Source organism: Microcebus murinus, chromosome 10 (genome assembly GCF_040939455.1).
Source record: "Microcebus murinus isolate Inina chromosome 10, M.murinus_Inina_mat1.0, whole genome shotgun sequence".
Classification (NCBI taxonomy): domain Eukaryota; kingdom Metazoa; phylum Chordata; class Mammalia; order Primates; family Cheirogaleidae; genus Microcebus; species Microcebus murinus.
Genome location: NC_134113.1, coordinates 60,644,068 through 60,663,855, shown reverse-complemented (window position 1 = coordinate 60,663,855; position 19,788 = coordinate 60,644,068). Strand labels below are relative to the sequence as shown.

Sequence of the window (19,788 nt, the reverse complement as noted above, 5' to 3'; positions counted from 1 at the left end):
GTGATGTGACCCAGTATGTGATGGAAAGTCAAAGGACTTGATTGTGAAGGGAGGAAAAGGAATGCAGAATTTTGAGAAAAATTACTTGTCTGAATTATGCTAGAAACTTACTTAACGACTTTTCATTGTAGGCTTGTTTTGTGTTACTTGTTGGGATTGCAAAGGTAAAGCATGGTTCCTTCACCAAGGTTATTGATTTGGTTAGGGTGATATACATGTAAAAAAGAAACTTAAAATTCCATAGCCTTGCTATAATAGAAGTATGTACACAGGACTGTTGTAACCTTGAAAAGGATGTGACATAACTGTAGAGTCCTTGAAGAAAATTTCACAGAGTAGTCTTACCCTGGCTCCAGAGTGTCACTCCCCACCCCACCCCCCGGTCTTATTCAAATAAGGTAAACTTTGTTACAAGTGGGGTGAACAGCAGCTAAGGTAACTCTAGAGTCTAGGAGGAAGACTAGTGCCAATCAGCCTCATTCTGGACTAGCCAACCCCAAATGCCTGTCAAGAGTGGGAAGGTGGTTAGTGTCCTGGGAGTACGATCCACAAACAAATAAGCTTTATTCTCTGAAAATTTATTCTCTTTATTTCTCTGAAAAGTGACCTTAATAGTTTAAACTCTGGTTGGGGTATGGGAAGATTGTTATGTCTTATCCTAATGTATAGTACATGATTTCTTCCATCCTCTTCCCGTATTCTATATACTCACAAACACTGGGTACAAGTACAAATTATCTGGCTAGGTTTACAGGAGGACATCCCATTTTCTTTTCTTATTTGGAGACAGTTAGTATGGGAACAGAAAAATTCCTTACAAAGCAAGTACACGAGGGAGGAGGAGGGGTGGAAGGGAGGGGTATATATATACACAGCTAATGGGTGCAGTGCACACCATCTAGGGGACCGACATGTCTGAAGTGCTGGCTCGGGTGGGGCAAGGGCAATATACATAACCTAAACATTTGTACCCCCATAATATGCTAAAAAAATACAAAACACAACAACAAAAAAGCAAGTACACTAAATGATTTTTGACCAGGAGATGCTAACCACCAAGAAGGCTTCAAAGAGTTCAGTATGATGCAAGACACACAATAGCATGATCCAGTGGTCTGATGAAACCCCCCTGGGGCCTTGGCAAATCCTTCTTCATTTGGTTGGTCAATATTTATTCAGTGCCAACTGTGTATAGAGAATTGTGTTTGCTGTTGAGGAGGAGAGAAGGGAAAGTTTGAAATTTTCATTAACTTGATTGGCATTGGGGAGGTTGGTATAGGAATTATGCAAAATGTACATATTCACACCACTTAAAACATTTATAAGGCCATATATCAGCAAGTACAAAAGGTCATATAATCTGAATATATTGCTGTTTTTTGGTTTTTTTTAAATGCTATTCAGGGGCCGGGCGTAGTGGCTCACACCCATAATTCTAGCACTCTGGGAGGCCGAGGCAGGCGGATCGCTCAAGGTCAGGAGTTCGAGACCAGCCTGAGCAAGAGCGAGACACCGTCTCTACTACAAATAGAATGAAATTAATTGGCCAACTAATATATATAGAAAAAATTAGCCGGGCATGGTGGCGCATGCCTGTAGTCCCAGCTACTTGGGAGGCTGAGGCAGCAGGATTGCTTGAGCTCAGGAGTTTGAAGTTGCTGTGAGCTAGGCCGATGCCATGGCACTCACTCTAGCCTGGGCAATAAAGCAAGACTCTGTCTCAAAAAAAAAAAGAAAAGAAAAAAAAATTGCTATTCAAGTAATTATCTGTGTGGGTCACCATAACAAAAAGGTTAAGACCAACAGTTCTACTCTAGAACACATCTTTCAGAAATTGGCCACATAGAAGTGCTTGTTAACTACTTTCAGTGTTAATTTTACTGCCACAGGGGGAAAAAACAGCTTCTTCATACTTTATAATAGATGCCTATAAGATATTTCCCAGACATCTAGACATGCTGCATGCTTAACACTGCCCTTTACTGAACCACTAAAATGAATCTTGTATTCCCTTGCTTGCTGTGGCCTCCATTTCAATGTACGTTCATTGCTTAACTGTTATGTCATGATCTCTATGAGATGCTATCTAAGGGTGACGATCCTGAGGTGAACATGTTATGTTTCAGGACTTTGCTAATCTTTTGGAGAGTATTTGTAAGCAATACCAATGTATTTGTCAGCCTTAGGATGTGTGTCTGGTAAGTTCACACTGCACACAAATTAGTACCAGTAACTGCTTTAGTTTAGTAGACCTTGATGCTCTTGCTGTCACATGTCATATTTCTTTCAAAGGTCAGACACACTATTTCAGCTCAGTTCTCTGTCTTGGTTAATTTAATTGTGGGCTGTTTAAGTAGAATTACATGACAGCATTCACTAGTTATTCAGCTGTTAAGAAGGAGTTTTTGTACATGTACCTCAAGAGGATGATCCTATGCCTACAAAATTTCTTCCATAACAGTTTCTAAACTGACTGTAGATGAATAACATAATCTCTTGAGTTGAAAGAGTTTTAACCAGCTTCCAGGTCTTTTTTTTTTTTTTTTTTTGAGACAGAATTCTCACTCTGTTGCCCAGGCTAGAATGCTGTGGCGTCAGCCTAGCTCACAGCAACCTCAAACTCCTGGGCTCAAGTGATCCTCTTGCCTCAGCCTCCCGAGTAGCTGGAACTACAGGCAAGCATCACCATGCTCGGCTAATTTTTCTATATGTTTTTAGTTGGCCAATTAATTTCTATCTATTTTTTTAGTAAAGATGGGGTCTCACTCTTGCTCAGGCTGCTTTCAAACTCCCAATCTTGAGTGATCTGCCCACCTCAGCCCCCCAGAGTGCTAGGACCAGGTCTCTTTTTGATTGACTTAACTTCACTTATGACAGGGAGATTGTTCTGATACAACTGACTGTTTAATTGTGAAGTAGCCTTAAGACTGTTGGATTTAGGCCGGGCGCTGTGGCTCACGCCTGTAATCCTAGCTCTTGGGAGGCCGAGGCGGGCGGATTGCTCCAGGTCAGGAGTTCAAAACCAGCCTGAGCAAGAGCGAGACCCCGTCTCTACTATAAATAGAAATAAATTAATTGGCCAACTGATATATATATATAAAAAAAAAAAAAAAATTAGCCGGGCATGGTGGCGCATGCCTGTAGTCCCAGCTACCCGGGAGGCTGAGGCAGAAGGATCACTCGAGCCCAGGAGTTTGAGGTTGCTGTGAGCTAGGCTGACGCCACGGCACTCACTCTAGCCTGGGCAACAAAGCGAGACTCTGTCTCAAAAAAAAAAAAAAAAAAAAAAAAGACTGTTGGATTTAGTAAAATTATGAAGTACCTGACAGATCAAGTTTTGCTGGTAATGCTACCTTTTATAAGGTCTGTGAATGGTTTATATAGATTTTGAAACTGTTTAAATAAAATTGTAATCAGCCTAACACCTAACAGCTATTGAAAACATGCTAAATAGCCAAATATGCTTAGATGGTTTACAGTCATTATCTGATTTAATCCTCAGAATAATTCTGTGATGTGTTATTTATTTATATATCTATGTATATATATATAAATAAATGAGACAGAGTTCTCACTCTGTTCTCTGGGCTAGAGTGCAGTGGCATCAGCCTAGCTCATAGCAACCTCAAACTCCTGGGCTCCAGCAAGCTTACTGTCTTAGCCTCCTAAGAAGCTGGGACTACAGGCATGCGCCACCATGCCCGGCTAATTTTTTCTATATATAGTTAGTTGGCTAATTAATTTCTTTCTTTCTTTTTTTTTTTTTAGTAGAGATGAGGTCTCACTCTTGCTTAGGCTGGTCTCAAACTCCTGAGCTCCAACAATCCGCCTGCCTTAGCCTCCCAGAGTGCTAGTATTACAGGTGTAAGCCACCATGCCTGGCTGAAGTGTTATTTATTATTTCCTTTTTTTTTTTTTTTGTAATTCAACTTTCAGTTTTGCAATCCATTTTCTTACTGAATAGGAAAACATAATTAGAGAAGTTAAGTAGCTTGCCAAAGGTCATGCATCTAGCAAGTGGTAGAACTCCAGATAGAAACTCCAGATAGAAACTGGAGTTTGACCCTAGCATCTCTTCACCATTTATACTGGCTCTCTTCTTTTTCTATAAATGGAAGAATCTTGGCCAGAATTTTTCTAGCAGCGAGATGGTGGCCAGTTATGTTACCTTTATTCCAGACAGTTGTGATGGTGGCATTTTTTAACATATTTTTCCAAAGCTTTATAAATGAAGAGTAAGTTGATACAAGTTGTGGGGAGTTAGCTATGCTCCCAGCAAAAAATCAGGTCCATAAGGCAGGGGTCATCACAAAGGATAAGGAAATAATAGAAAACTGTAAACTGTGAACCCCAGAATAAAGTTTCACATGGGTATTTATAGGTACAGAGATCTGTTGCCGGGGGTAACAGGTTTACATAATAACAGGTAGATCTTTTTTTTTTTTTTAGGTTAAAAGTCTTCCAAAAGGCTTCTATAGATCCCTTAATTAACTCTATCTACGTGAACAAACAGTTACAAAATCTTTCAAAGACAAACTTCTAAGTTATAAGATGAAGCTATCACTTAGCAGAAAGGTTAAACAGAGATATAGTGGCTTCATGTTTTTTTATCTAGTTTTTGTGTATGAAGACAGGTAGTCAAGAGTCAAGCAGGGGCCAGGTGTGGTGGCTCATGCCTGTAATCCTAGCACTTTGGGAGGCTGAGGCAGGAGGATTGCTCAAGGTCAGGAGTTCAGAACCAGCCTGAGCAAGAGTGAGACCCTGTCTCTACTAAAAATAGAATGAAATTAATTGGCCAACTAATACATATATAGAAAAAATTAGCCGGGCATGGTGGCGCATGCCTGTAGTCCCAGCTACTTGGGAGGCTGAGGCAGTAGGATCATTTGAGCCCAGGAGATTGAGGTTGCTGTGAGCTAGGCTGACGCCATGGCACTCACTCTAGCCTGGGCAACAAAGCAAGACTCTGTCTAAAAAAAAATAAATAAAAACAAAAACAAAGGAAAGTAGTTGTCACTGACCTTTGAGATGCCCTCCTGAGGTGAGGCAGCTTTTGATATGCAAACTAACACATTTCTTCAGGGCAAAGCCCTGCAAAACTCCTGAGATCATTTCTGTCTCTAATATAGCAATATTACTCTATGCAACAATATTTCCATGGAGCAAGAAGTATCTAAATAAAACCTCAGTTTTAGCTTATTAAAGAAATAAGCAGGAGTTCTCTATAAGATTTGTTTTGTTTCTAAAAACTCTTCTTGATTATACAATGTTGATTACAACAAAAAGCAACATAAGGATCCCACAGTGTCATACCTGGGCAAATACTTCTTGTTTTAGAAACTTCATCTTGGCCGGGCACAGTGGCTCACACCTGTAATCCCAGCAGTTTGGGAGGCCGAGGCAGGAGGATCACTTGAGGCCAGGAGTTGGACAGCCTGGACAACATAGCAAGACCCCTCTCTCTACAAAAAATTTTAAAATTAGCCAGGTGTGGTGGTGCACGCCTGTAGTCCTAGTTATTCTTGAAAGTTAGTATGTACTCCACAGATACCAGTTTGCATAGCCTAGGATCCTGTTCTTGACATTCTGCTAACGAATCTGGGTTCCTTAGAACTGCTTATCCTTGATGTAGACTTCTAGAAGTAACCTACTTCCTTGGGGGATGTAAAGCTGCAAGGAAGTATAGTTAATAATATGATTATTATATAAGTAATCTCTTGAGCAGCTGAAGGTATTAGCTAAATATTTCTTGCTTCAGGTAGCTTCTTAATTTTGGCATTATTCTCACTGAAATAGTCTTGTTAAAAACCTGTATCTGGGCCGGGCGTGGTGGCTCACGCCTGTAATCCTAGCACTTTGGGAGGCTGAGGCGGGCGGATTGCTCAAGGTCAGGAGTTCGAAACCAGCCTGAGCGAGACCCTGTCTCTACCAAAAATAGAAATAAATTAATTGACCAACTAAAAATATATATACAAAAAATTAGCCGGGCATGGTGGCGCATGCCTGTAGTCCCAGCTACTCGGGAGGCTGAGGCAGTAGGATCGCTGAGCCCCGGAGATTGAGGTTGCTGTGAGCCAGGCTAATGCCATGGCACTCACTCTAGCCTGGTCAACAAAGTGAGACTCTGTCTCAAAAAAAAAAAAAACCTATATCTGCCCAGCCTTCTAGATCTATCAATTCATAGGAAATACAGTAGACAGAGGAACATGGTAAATGACATCACAGGTATATAACCAGCAAAATCTTTTTGTTGTTGTTGAGACAGTCTTACTCTGCCACCCAGGGTAGAATGTAGTAGCATCATCATAGCTCACTGCAACCTCCAACTCCTAGGCTCTAAGCAGTCCTCCTGCCTCAGCCTCTTGGGTAGCTGGGACTACGGGTATGAGCTGCAATGCTCAGCTGGTTTTTTTTTTTTTTTCTTTCTTAGAGATGAAGTCTCACTCTTGCTCAGGCTAGTCTTGAACTCCTGAGCTCAAGCAATCCTCCCATCTTGGCCTCCCAGAGTGCTAGGATTACAGGCGTGAGCCACCGAGCCTGGCCTATGACCAGCAAAATCTTAACCATGGGAAATTCTACAGAACAAAGGATCCCACTTGCCACAAATATATTGCAAAGTAAAAAAAGAACAGAAGGCTGGGCATGGTGGCTCACACCTGTAATCCTAGCTCTCTGGGTGGCCGAGGCGGGCGGATGGTTTGAGCTCAGGAGTTCGAAACCAACCTGAGCAAGAGCGAGACCCCGTCTCTACTATAATTAAAAAGAAATTAATTGGCCAACTAATATATATAGAAAACATTAGCCGAGCATGGTGGCGCATGCCTGTAATCCCAGCTACTCGGGAGGCTGAGGCAGAAGGATCACTTGAGCCCAGGAGTTTGAGGTTGCTGTGAGCCAGGCTGATGCCACAGCACTCACTCTAGCATGGGCAACAAAGTGAGACTCTGTCTCAGAAAGAAAAAAAAAGAACAGAAGAAGGAATTAAAATTGATTAAAAGAGACTTCAGGACTAGGCGTATGATGACTCACATCTATAATCCTAGCTACTTGGGAAGCTGAGGAAGGAGGATTGCTTGAAGCTAGGAGTTCCAGACCAGCCTGGACAACAAAGCAAGACCCTGTCTCTAAAACACTTTTAAAACTTTGGCTGGCCACAGTGGCTCATGCCTATAATCCTAGCACTCTGGGAGGCTGAGGCCGGAGGATTGCTTGAGGTCAGGAGTTCAAGACCAGCCTGATCAGTTCAAGACCACAGTCTAGACCCTGACTCTACAGAAAATAGAAAAAATTAGCTGGGCATAGTGGCAGGCACCTGTAGTCCCAGCTACTTCTGAGGCTGAGGCAGGAGGATTGCCTGAATCTGGGAGTTAGAGGTTGCAGTGAGCCATGATCATGCCTCTGTACTGCAGCCTGGGTGACAGAAAACAAAACATAGTGTCTTAGCACATTCATTGAGTGCAAAGTCATAGTATAGAGAGAACAATCAGGATTAAACACATCAGGGTTCAAACTGACTTTGGCATTTAACTAAATATTTTGAACCTCAGTTCCTTCATCTTTAAAATAGTGGTCATAATATACTTTGTAGGATAGTAAGCATTGGGAAAAATGTTTTAATGTACATGAGATAGTATTATAAATCACTTATTAGTATAGTGCGTAGTTCCTAACAGTTAATTCAGTTAGTTAAATGGTTATTATTGTTCTATACTTTGAAACATACTCAATATATAATAGCCCAGCATATAACCATTAACCCAAATAACTCAATAGTGAAGGACAGACAGTATCCCTAATTCTTCTTCACTAATAATTCCTTCTTTTTCTCTCCGTCTTCCTCTTCTCCCATCAGTTGATTTATGAAGACTGTATGGATCTGATCGCAAAGCTACCTTGTGTTGCAGCAAAGATCTACCGGAATCTCTACCGGGAAGGCACCAGTATTGGGGCCATTGACTCTAAGCTGGACTGGTCCCACAATTTCACCAACATGTTAGGCTATACAGATGCACAGTTCACTGAGCTCATGCGCCTGTACCTCACTATCCACAGGTGAGCTAGAAACTACCAACCAACCATAGCCACCAGGTACCGTTTTTGATGGGAATTTTTTTTAAGGCTTTTTATGTTTTCATCTTCTGGAAACAGATGGTAGGCACCATGGAGATGGAAATGTGGCATAAGGGGTGATATAAGGCAAGAAAAGGGTCTAGTAAGGAAGGTCAGGAGGCCTAGGGAAATTACCCTAACCATGCTAAGAACAAGATGGTACTTCTAGTTGGGAAAAGGTACTAGGTGTCCTCAAACTACCGGCCCGCAGGCTACATGCGGCCTGCCGAGGACATTTATCTGGCCCGACGGGTGTTTTTGCTGCTGCTGCCTGTCCTGCTTAGCAGCCGACTCGTCCCGGGCCCACAGAGCACATGTGTGGAATGTGCACCGCACTCTCCAACAGCCCTCCAGTGGTCTGAAGGACAGTGAACTTGCCCCCTGTTTAAAAAGTTTGAGGACCTCTGCACTAGCTGCTCACATTAGAGGGTCCTTCAGCTTTCTAGGAGCTCCCTCTTCTGGTTATTGCTACTAAAGCTGGAGTGGGAGTCAGGGATTTGGGCACACAAGCATCATCAACCACAGTAACCTCTCCAGCTCTGTGGATTAGTGAACAAAAACTGGTAATGAAATTAGGATGTCTTTTACAAGAGTTTAGGTATAACTGGCCATAGGCTGATGTGAATCCATAGTGAGGCTATTATGTGACAAATAAGAGAACGGCAAGATCTGTGTTACTATAATCTGCCCTTTTCTTTCTCTCCTTGACTCTCTCTTCTTACTTTCCCATAGTGACCATGAGGGTGGCAATGTAAGTGCCCATACCAGCCACTTGGTGGGCAGTGCCCTTTCAGACCCTTACCTGTCCTTTGCAGCAGCCATGAATGGGTTGGCAGGGCCTCTACATGGACTAGCAAATCAGGTAAGACTTTTCTTTTTCTTTTCCTACCACATGGTTTTCTTACTCCCATGCTTTGTTCTTGATCTTGGCATTCTCTTCTGGCATATGCATTGATATTCCTTTTTTCCCCAAACTTTAACCATAGGAAGTGCTTGTTTGGCTAACACAACTACAGAAGGAAGTTGGCAAAGAAGTATCAGATGAGAAGTTACAAGACTACATCTGGAACACACTCAACTCAGGACGGGTAAGTAGAGATGCTTAGCAACCAGCAAAGAAGGCAAGACCCAAGTTCTGCAATTTGGAAGACTTAAGAAAGGAATGAGAGAGGTCCCCAAATCAGAGAAAAATATTTTCCCCTCCATTTGTCTACCCTGAAGAATTAAGAAAATAATTTTTAGCTGGGTGCAATGGCACATGCCTGAAGTCCCACCTGCTCAGGAGACTGAAGCAGGAGGATTCCTCAAGGCTAGGAGTTGCAAGGTTATAGTGCCTATGAATAACCACTGCATTCCAGCCTGGGCAATATAGCATAGCAAGACCTTGTCTCAAAAGAAAAAATTTCTGGCCGGGCGCGGTGGCTTATGCCTGTAATCCTAGCTCTCTGGTAGGCCGAGGCGGGCGGATTGCTCGAGGTCAGGAGTTTGAAACCAGCCTGAATAAGAGTGAGACCCTGTCTCTACTAAAAATAGAAAGAAATTAATTGGCCAACTAATATATATAGAAAAAATTAGCCGGGCATGGTGGCGCATGCCTGTAGTCCCAGCTACTTGGGAGGCTGAGGTAGGAGGATCACTTGAGCCCAAGAGTTTGAGGTTGCTGTGAGCTAGGCTGATGCCATGGCATTCACTCTAGCCTGGACAACAAAGCAAGACTCTGTCTCAAAAAAAAAATTTCTACCTTAGAATAGCAGTTGTCTTTTTTCCTTCACTCTTTACAGGTTGTTCCAGGCTATGGTCATGCAGTACTAAGGAAGACTGATCCACGATACACCTGTCAGCGAGAGTTTGCTCTGAAACATCTGCCTAATGACCCCATGTTTAAGCTGGTTGCTCAACTATACAAGATTGTGCCCAATGTCCTCTTGGAACAGGGCAAGGCCAAGAATCCTTGGCCCAATGTAGATGCTCACAGTGGGGTGCTGCTCCAGGTAAGTCCTCCTGTCCCTACTTTCTCTCTAATTTGTAACAAACCCTGTTCTCAGCTATGCACAAAATCAACTCCCTAGTCAGAGCAAGAACTCTTATACTAACCCTCTCCTAGAGCCTTTTAATAAAATTGGCTATAATGTATGGAGGGTAGGGGTTGGGGTTGCTCTTGCTCTCTTTTCAGAATCTCAATTGCTATACTTTTCCCAGTAGTGTTTCTATTTAAGGCTGACTGGGCTAAGTCCCTGGAGAGAAAGGGAAAATAGAGCCTCTAAAGGTTTCTATCACTCTGGACTTGTACATGCCATTGTCTCTGAGCCTTAAACAAAGTCTTTTTCTCTTCTACTTTACAGTACTATGGCATGACGGAGATGAATTACTACACAGTCCTGTTCGGGGTGTCACGGGCACTTGGTGTATTGGCACAGCTCATCTGGAGCCGAGCCCTAGGCTTCCCTCTAGAGAGGCCCAAGTCCATGAGCACTGATGGTCTGATGAAGTTTGTGGATTCTAAGTCAGGGTAAAACTGGAGACGGGGAGGAAACTGACTTACCAGAAAATGAGGAAGCTTAAAAAAAATATATATATATATATACCTTTGTTTCAGGGGGCCTTTAAAGACTTAAGATTAATTGTATCTGAGGCACTGATAATATGTTTGAGGTTAAAATATAAATTATGACTTTAAAAGATGAAAAGTGACCACGTCTTCCCTAACCAGCTCCCTTCCCCTGCCTGGTATGAGTTGCCCATCAACTGTAGGATGACCAGGACTAATGCATGTAGTATGGGTTAGATTTGGTTCCCTGCCATCTCCAGAGTGATAATCTGGCTCTTCTTTCTCTGGGTCAAAGCTGGTTGCAGAGAATCTTCAGTCACTTCAGAGATTTTGCTTCTACTCTGCTAAGCCCTCAATTAGCCAGCAAACCAGGATTTTGCCCCTTTTGTTTACATAGGAATCATGTTGGATTGTCAGTTGTACCAAGCTCTTTGGCCCTACCCATGCACACAAACATCTCCTAGAAGAACCTGTTGGTTAGCTGGACATGCTTTGGCATTTTTTTTATGTTACCAGGTGACCATAAAAGCATGGCATTTGTTGTGACTGGCACCCAGTGTTTGATTTTCATGTTTTAAAATTATCTCGTTAAAATTAAGGTCTGGGAGTGTTTTGTTTCCCATTACTTTATTTTTTTATTATTATTATTTTTTCCCATGCTATCACTCATTTGTTAAGTTTCCCATTACTTTAAAATTCACCTCCTTCCAGACTTTCTATACCTGCTGCACCTCAAGATGAGGATGTTCTGGACCTTTCCCTCTTGGTCCCTATTAGAGACCTCTTTCAACAGATCTGTCTGATCTGTGGTCTTTCCCAGTCATTGGGTTTTATCAGTGCTTAATGTGAACTAAGTTTTTTACTTCCACAGAATATAAGCCACTACCTTCTGACCCACCCACCCCTTTAATATACTGTGGGACAGGGACTTAGGAATGACCAGCATATCTTCAGAGTCTGGTTCCAGGGTTACTAGCACCTCTTTTTGAATAGGGAAATCATTCAAGATTAGACGTGGACTCCTTTGAATATCAGTTCTGGGGAGTGAGGGCATTAAAAATAGTAAGCTTCCCTCTTCATCCCCTGCCTCAAAAAAATGCCCCCTTATTTATCAACATCCTTTTCCTGCGCCTTCCCCAAGAGCTCACAGTACAGTGTTTTAGAAGCCCCATTTGCACAGGTTTTCAGCGACTCAGAATGCTCCACTGCCTTTTCTTTGAGAAAGGGTTGATACACTCCTACTGTGCCCCTTTCTTCCCTCAAAACTCCTGCCTGTGTTTGTGTGGATTCCTAACCCCCAGAACCACACTGTTGAGATGGACACACTGTAAACCCTTGGGTAACTGTCAGGTCATTATGCAGACTTCAGGTTATTCTGTATAAAATGCAAAATAAATGTTTTTATTAACAATGCTTGAGTCTGCTATTAAATAAGAACTGGAGGAATCTTTATTATGAGGTAAAGAATCTGGCTAGTAAGATCCTGAACGTAGCAGGTTATAAGTTATCCTCTGCATCCCTTTATCTTTTAGAGAGGTTTGGCCTTCTTTTACCCTAATCAGAGGAAAGGTTCCTGAGAGATTCCCAAAAGAGATTTCTGTCCTTCCTCAAGGTTAGGAAATCCTTGAACTTTATCCCCTAACCTTCTTAATTTTGTTGTAGGGTAGAGCACTCAAGGACTACAGCTGAGACCACAAGTGCTTATGTGAATAATCCAAGAACTGGTCTAGTCCACTGAGTGAAAGGAACAAACTATACCAAGGACAAATGGGCTACAATTGCTAGCTCAGGAGCTGAGCCACTAGAGGGCTCTGGTACTTCTTGGAGTGCCTACTCTTTGCAGCTTCCCTTAAGGAGGTCCCAAAAATAACAAGAGGTGGTCCTGAGGGCATCAGATATATGGGAGGTCTGAGACCAGATGATTCTCGCCTAAGACTCTGCTGCAACTGACCTTCTGAAAAAGTCTATAAATAGGCAAGGGGGTGGGTACTAGGTCCTGGCTTGTAGAATTTGCTACTATAGTTAGCAGGGACACTATGTCCAAGAGGCCTTCTTACACCTTCACTCCCCCAGGGAAGGAAGCCATGACTTTCATCTATTCTGCTTTATCTACATTATTCCCCCAAGAAACAATACAATAAAGTCAAATTCACACTGTCACAATTTATTGAAATTTTATAAAAACTCAAGCCAAGTGGAAGAATAAGGTACAACTCAAGAGTACAAAGACAGTTCTGTTCAGTGCTTTTTTTTTCCTCCTGGCTCCTTTGGCACTGGTGGTAAGAAAGCCCCTTGCTCTCTCTTAGCCTGGCAACACGGAAATACTCGTAAATTAGGCCTTATAGATTTCAGGTCAGGGGCAGGTTGCCTTTTCTCCTGAGGAATCTCAGGGAGAACAAAAGTTATTTACCACCAGTACCTCTGTGCCAGAAGAAAAAGCTCAATTTATTCTTAGAAAAGTTACTATCTTCCCTTAGTCAGAAACTAAGGTGCCCTGACAGGGCCCAAAGACAACCACACAGTCCTGATTCTAATTCATTGTGAAAAGGCTGCAGACATATGGGGCTCTCAGCATGGGCCTGACCCTTTCCTAGGCATGTCGCATTTCCACACTCCCTGCCCTTTCTTTCCCCCAGCATTTACAGCCAGCATAGAGCCCAATTTCTGGGGCATTGAGGGGAGGAACGGTATTTATGAACACAGACTCCTCTCACAGGAACAGGAACCAAACCAAATAAATAAGGATTGGGTGAGGAAGGGGAATAGAAGAGAGGCTAAGGAAAAATCCTTTGCCTCAAGTCTGGTGCACCTCATGGAACATCAGTTCACGGGGGATGGCTGTTTCTGGACCAAACTTGGTGGCTGCCCGACGCTCAAAGGCAGCAACATTCTGTTTGACAACCTCATCAAAAAACATGGTGGCCAGCTTGGAGTGCAGTAGAGAACGAAATTCAAAGGAAATCTGGGAATGGGTAAGAGACAGTCAGAAACTCTTCCAGGACCATTTTAGATAATCTCTGGGCAAATGCAAGGATACTGTTTCTCAGTGCCTTTTCTCCCTTTTCTTCTCCTCCCCCTCCAGTTCCTTAGCCCCTTAAGAGCCTTAACTTAGGGTTGAGCACGGAGTACAAATTTGATACAAGCTCAGACCTGTAGAAACTGACTTGGGAAATGCTAGGTGCTAGCTATACTGTAAGAATAACCTCAGCTCACCCCACACCCAGTCCTAGACCTGTGTTACATAACCTCCTCACTCACCGAAAAGTCCACAGTGCAGGTTCGGGGATAGGCAGGAATACCAGGGCTGAATCGCCAAATGGTCTCTAAGTGATTGAAGAGCTTGCCATCAGTACAAACAGCCTAGAAGAGGACAATCAATAGTTAAATAACATTAGTAAGTATAGGAGGAAATACGAAGGACTTGAAAGCCATCTTCCTCTTCTAATATTTTATTAGGAAAATATTTGGCACACAGAGATAGACATTACAAGGAAGGGCAAAATAGCCCTTTAATGTGAAAGTGCTAAGGAACACAGAAAAAACTTACTGGACAATCCCTCCCAATCAGGCCTCACCTTGACCATGTGAGGTTTGACCATGGAAACTGCAGAGGTATAACGTTCTATGATAGGTGGAAAGCCAACCTCTAGCTGGGCCTTCAGGTGACCCTTACGGCTGGATATCACCAGAGACTTCTTACACCAGGGCACAAACTCGCGATACTCCTGGACGTTGGACACCACCTCATACATCTCCTGCATTGAGTACCTAGGGGAAGAGGAATCAGAGGCCAAGGAACTGCCAGCTGGGTCAGGTTACTTCTTGCCATAAGTCCCCAACTCATATCTTTACCCAGTAATCATGCACCTTTAAGAACTAGAGATCCCAAATAAGCCTGGAGAAATGACTTACCAAAAAGCAAATATGCAAATCCCCATGATGTTAATGTTACCTTACATTTTGCAGTTTATGGGATGCTTTTGCATTCATTATTAATTTGATCCTAAGATCATCTAGGGCGAACAGAGAAGCTGTCAATTTTACTAGTGATCACACATGGATCAGATCTCAGATCTACAATTTTTTTTTTTGAGACAGTCTTGTTTTGTTGCCCAGGCTAGAGTACCGTGGTGTCAGCCTAGCTCACAGCAACCTCAAACTCCTGGGCTCAAGCGATCCTCCTGCCTCAGCCTCCCGAGTAGCTGGGACTACAGGCATGCACCACCATGCCCGGCTAATTTTTTCTATATATATTAGTTGGCCAATTAATTTCTTTCTATTTATAGTAGAGACAAGGTCTTGCTCTTGCTCAGGCTGGTTTCGAACTCCTGACCTCAAGCAATCCGCTCGTCTCAGCCTCCCAGAGAGCTAGGATTACAGGCGTGAGCCACCGCGCCCAGCCCATCTACAATTTTTTAACAATGTCGTGGCCCTAGGTAAATCATCTGTGCCTTCATTTTCTCGTCTATAAACCAGAGACAATAGGTGGGTTTTGTTTTTGATTTTGAGACAGAGTCTTGCTTTGTTGCCCAGGCTAGAGTGAGTGCCATGGCGTCAGCCTAGCTCACAACAACCTCAAACTCCTGGACTCAAGCGATCCTCCTGCCTCAGCCTCCCGAATAGCTGGGACTACAGGCATGCGCCACCATGCCCAGCTAAGTTTTTTTTTTATATATATATTAGTTGGCCAATTAATTTCTTTCTATTTATAGTAGAGATGGGGTCTCGCTCTTGTTCAGGCTGGTTTCGAACTCCTGACCTTGAGCAATTCGCCCACCTCGGGCTCCCAGAGTGCTAGGATTACAGGAGTGACCCACCACCCTGCCCAGCCAAACCAGAGACAATAATAGCACCTGATTTACAGGTTTGTTTTGAGGATTAAATGAAAAAAATCTATGTAAAACACCTAGGCAGCCTAGCTGCTAGCATGTAGCAAGTACTCAGTAAGTTAGCTATTACATTGTGTTCAGAACACATAAAAAAACATGAAGGTCAGGTCACCAGAAAAATAACAGTCTTATAGTCCAACCCTAGTCTCATTTCACTTGCACATGCACAGGAACCAAGAAAAGGGGAAATTAAGGTTAGAAGCTGGCAAGGAAGGATAAAGGATCAGTAATAGATCTGGGGCAGGGGTTGGCCAGGTATGAATCTTTCCCAGTAATGCTACTCTTACATTCTAGCCTGGATATGGTTATTTGGAGGGAAAGGGGAGATAGATGCACGGTAGAGGAGGATGCTCACCCCATGATCCTACGCTCCGAGTAAGCCTTTCGCTTGTTGGTGAAGGGGGCAGCAAAGCCCATGAAAGAACGGCTAGGAGGTAAGCCAGCTTCAGCCGCCAAGACCTGGGTAGCCCTGGGCAAGAAGAGGCTGCAGGAGATCAGAAACCTACGGCCAAGAGGAAAGAAGAAGAAACAAGATTCTTTATTCCTCTATTACTTCCAGGTGAAAGGGAAGAAAGGTGCACCCCAGAGGAAGGTCATCCAGACAACTTTTCCCTTTAGCACCTGCTGCAGCTGCCCAAGCTCGCTCACTCGTTCTCTGGCCAGGCAATCACGAGTGCAAAAGGTCGAGGGCAGCTGAGGACAGGGCTGGGGATGGGAAAAAGCAGGGTGCATGCAAAGCTCCAGTTGCCTTTGGGGCTACACTGCTGCTGAAAGTTAAGACTCAGTAAGCATCACTGACCCCGGGCCCCGCCAGGCCTGTTAGTGCTAGGGCGCCCACGAGGGCCAAGAAGTGGTTGGACACCCACCCCGAGGACTTCCCCTGTCGTAGAACTTGCAAAAGCATTCTCCAAAGCTCTACATTAGCTCCCAGGGCACGACCAATGCCGGCTTCCGCCGCGCCTGGATCACAGGTTGCAACTTTCCTCGGCAGAACCTCGGGGTCCTCAGCTACCCCCTGCTGTCCTGTGCTGACGCCCGCGCCTCCCTCTCACCTCATTGGTCGCGGCTGTAGCGGAGGGCCTGGGGGCGGGGCCGGGCGTGCGCCCCGGCGGAGCGAGAGGACGCCGCAGCGCTGGGCAGCCGTGCCGGTCCCAGCGGGAAGTCGCCGTGCGCCCGCCGAGGCCATGCGCGCGACCCTCCTGGCCCTCTCGGCTCCGACACTGGCTGCTCCCTACTCCAGAGGAGGAGCGGCAGCCGAGCGGGTCCGGGGCGGCCCCCAGATCGCAGGGGCGGCGCGAGGCTGCGGCTCCCCGCCCTGCTCCCGTCCAGGCGGCCGGGTAGGCTAGAACTGAAGCCAGTACCGCTGTTCCGCAGCTCTTGGTGTCCCCCACGTCACACCGTTGCCATGGCTCGGGACTGGGCGAGGGAGGAAGGAAGGGGACAACGGTGCCTTTTGGGAGATGTAGTTTCACACCCCTGGCGCTGGGGTGTGTGTGTGTGTGAGAAGCTGCAGAGCTGGCTCAGGGGAGCGAGGTCCTCTGGCAGAAACTACTTGGCAAGTCTGTGGTCACAGGACCTGATACGTAGGCACAGAGGCAATTTCGTGGGCGTATCGACAGATATCTGTGGATCCTCTCTCTGAACGCCTCTCTTAGAGCCTTTATCATAGCCTGCCTTGTTTATGGTTAGAAGATCTGTTCATTTTTGTAGCCTCCGCAGTGCCTAGTGCTGTGCTTTACATCTTTGGGAAAAGAAATTAACGTTCCAAGCGCTGAACTAAGACTTTGCATAGTTTTCTCTTTTAATATTTACAGAAAGAAGTCGGGATGGGAAGAACCAGACTTTTACGGGAGAGAACCATCTTTGGAAAAGTGTGCACTTGAAGAGTGAGACCTCATGGACAGAAACCCAGACATTTAAATATCACTATATTTTTTATGATTCAAGGAGAAACAAAATGCTCTTGATAAAAGTAGAAGAAAGGAATGAAAAAGGAGAATGAAATAAAGCAATTAGAAAGAGACCGGATTTAGATGGGTGCAAGAGCAATTGAAATTCTTCACGCTAGGTCAGCCGCAGTGGCTTACCCCGGTAATCTCAGCACTTAAGGAGGCTAGAGGATTGCTTTTGAGCCTAGGAGTTCAAGATCAGCCTGGCAACATAGTGTGATCACCCCACACACACACACACAAAATATTTTAAAATTACACTGGCATAGTGGCGCAGACTTGTAGTCCATACATTTTAGGTTGCAGTGAGCTGATCAAACCACTACACTCCAGCCTGGGCAACAAAGCAAGCCTCCATCTCTAAAAAAATAAAAAACTGCTCTGCCTCCATAGCACTTAGTACTACTAGTTCAGTAAATAATTGTGACCAAATGAATGTTTTGTCCTCTTTTATCCTTTCTTCCACCTATTAGGGAGGCATATGACACCCCAAGTTGCAGAATGATCTCACTTTTTTTTCTCTCCTGACATCTCTTTTTTTTTTTCCCTCAGCACTTCAGAGAGGAACTGTTATGTCCATACTCTAGATCCTCCTCCCCACTACCATGGTGCAGTACCTCCTTCAATTCAAAGTGGATAATCTGGAGCCACCTTCAAATGGGCATATGACCTTGAAGGACAAATTTACTCTTCCAACCTCACTCTCTTGTCCAGCCCCACCTCCTCTGACTAAGGGCTTACACATGTGAGACAGTTGCTTTCAATAAAGGATCTGGTTGGGTAGAAGAAATTAACCGGGATACATGACTGAACTGTGACCTCATTAACACTCTGTCTTAACCGAGTTAACTACTACAGAATCCCCAAGGTCCAATAGGCCTGCCAAGCCAATTTGCTTGCTGTCCCCCTACTAATTAGATTAGCTAATTACTGCCATTTAAACGTTTCTTAGTTTATTCCCTGTATTTGATTTCCTGCCATGTCCCTGCCATTCTACATCAATAACTTCCTTCAAGTACTGATTCAAAATACACCTCCTCCAGGAAGACCCTTGTGACTGAACCCATCCCTCAACATTACTCTGAACACATAATGCCACATAAACTAGTAGGTATTCTATATTCTCTAGTTGTTTTGTGTGTTCTTCTCTAAGTTATAAGCTTCCTCAAAAAGAGATACAATTACTTCTACAATTGATCTTAGCCAAAAGGTTGAGAAGAGATGAGACTCCATTACTTGTAAGTTTCTACCTCCCAAAAAGTTAGTGCTGTCTACATGATGAATCCTCACATTTGTTAGAAGAAGGAAATCTAAGGCTTAAAGATAGGAAGCATCTGCCTACAGTTAACCAAATATGAATTCAGTAGTTGAATACAGAAGGGCTGTCCACATAAGAGAGTTTCGCCACCATTTCGGGTTTCCTCCTCCTCTACCCTGTATGTCTCCCTGAGCCCTGAGCCCTAAGCCCTGAAAGTATAAGTATTACCTACATCATATCCCTTTTTTTCTCTACTGGGAAATCCTCTTTCTGTGCTCTGAATAATATTAAAAATAACTCTTCTAGCCCTTCCTCCCTCTCCCAGCTGCCCAGATAACCAGGCTAGCAACCTCTCTTTTTCACTTCCATCCCCAAGCCAGAGCAGGCACGTGACCCCAGCTCAACCCCTGACTCCAATTCCTCAGGTTACCAAGAGCTATTTTGGGCAATGGATACCATGTATTGCCCTCCTCGCCATCCTCTGGGCCATATCCTAGCTTAGCCCTTCTTGGAAGGCCCATCATACAAGATAGCCAAGTCCTAACACCCATAGCCATCTGATCCCTAATTACCTTTGGTTTCTACTTCTTCTGCCACATCATCATCATTATCATCAAAATATTAAATGCCTGTTCCCATGTGCTGATCTGCTGGAGCTAAAAAAATTTTAATGTACACTTTTAATGTATACCTTTGCCTTCAGAAAGCTCCAAATTCTTTCCATTAAAAAAAATGAAAACAATGTACAGTTCTGTGTTAGGGAAGATGCTTACTCTGGCTAATAAGGAGTTTAAAATCTGTTCTGAAATGTCTGACACCTGTGTGTCATAAAAATATAAGGTGAAATTAGAAACAAAGGTGTACAATTTAAACCAGATTGTGTACGGACAAACTATATGTTAAGAACTAACAATAGGAAAAGAGCCTGATAATCAGGGAAGACTTCCCGGTTAACAGGTGTTTTTGGTTTGGTTTGGTTTTGAAGCCAGACAAATTTAGCTAGTGGGATGTAAGCAATATTTTAATTTTTATTTT

The 19,788-nt window shown here is 43.8% G+C and overlaps 2 protein-coding genes across 7 annotated transcripts in view; one reads left to right on the top strand and one right to left on the bottom strand.

Moving 5' to 3' along the window:
• Positions 1 to 12,070, top strand: part of CS (citrate synthase) — a 28,260-nt gene extending 16,190 nt beyond the window's left edge. For both annotated transcript variants that reach the window (XM_012753767.2, XM_076007362.1), the window contains exons 7-11: positions 7,853 to 8,052; positions 8,842 to 8,971; positions 9,096 to 9,197; positions 9,891 to 10,100; positions 10,452 to 12,070. In XM_012753767.2, the coding sequence (XP_012609221.1) occupies positions 7,853 to 8,052; positions 8,842 to 8,971; positions 9,096 to 9,197; positions 9,891 to 10,100; positions 10,452 to 10,622 (813 nt within the window). In that variant the 3' untranslated portion in view covers positions 10,623 to 12,070. The remainder of the gene's footprint in view (positions 1 to 7,852; positions 8,053 to 8,841; positions 8,972 to 9,095; positions 9,198 to 9,890; positions 10,101 to 10,451) is intronic.
• On the bottom strand, positions 359 to 16,896 carry COQ10A (coenzyme Q10A). Of its 5 annotated transcripts, XM_076007363.1 has the most exons (6): positions 16,599 to 16,886; positions 15,902 to 16,048; positions 14,233 to 14,425; positions 13,916 to 14,017; positions 5,314 to 5,462; positions 359 to 1,208 (listed from the first exon to the last, which is right to left on the bottom strand). In XM_076007363.1, the coding sequence occupies exons 1-5, from the start codon at positions 16,730 to 16,732 to the stop codon at positions 5,343 to 5,345; spliced, it is 696 nt and encodes a 231-aa protein (XP_075863478.1). In that variant the 5' UTR covers positions 16,733 to 16,886; the 3' UTR covers positions 359 to 1,208; positions 5,314 to 5,342. The 5 variants fall into 5 exon arrangements, with proteins under 5 accessions (XP_075863478.1, XP_012609238.1, XP_012609245.1 ...); XM_012753784.3 differs by lacking the exons at positions 359 to 1,208; positions 5,314 to 5,462 and adding an exon at positions 12,801 to 13,619 and having other exon boundaries at positions 16,599 to 16,896; XM_012753791.3 differs by lacking the exons at positions 359 to 1,208; positions 5,314 to 5,462 and adding an exon at positions 12,801 to 13,619 and having other exon boundaries at positions 14,302 to 14,425.
• Positions 16,897 to 19,788: the final 2,892 nt, after the last annotated feature.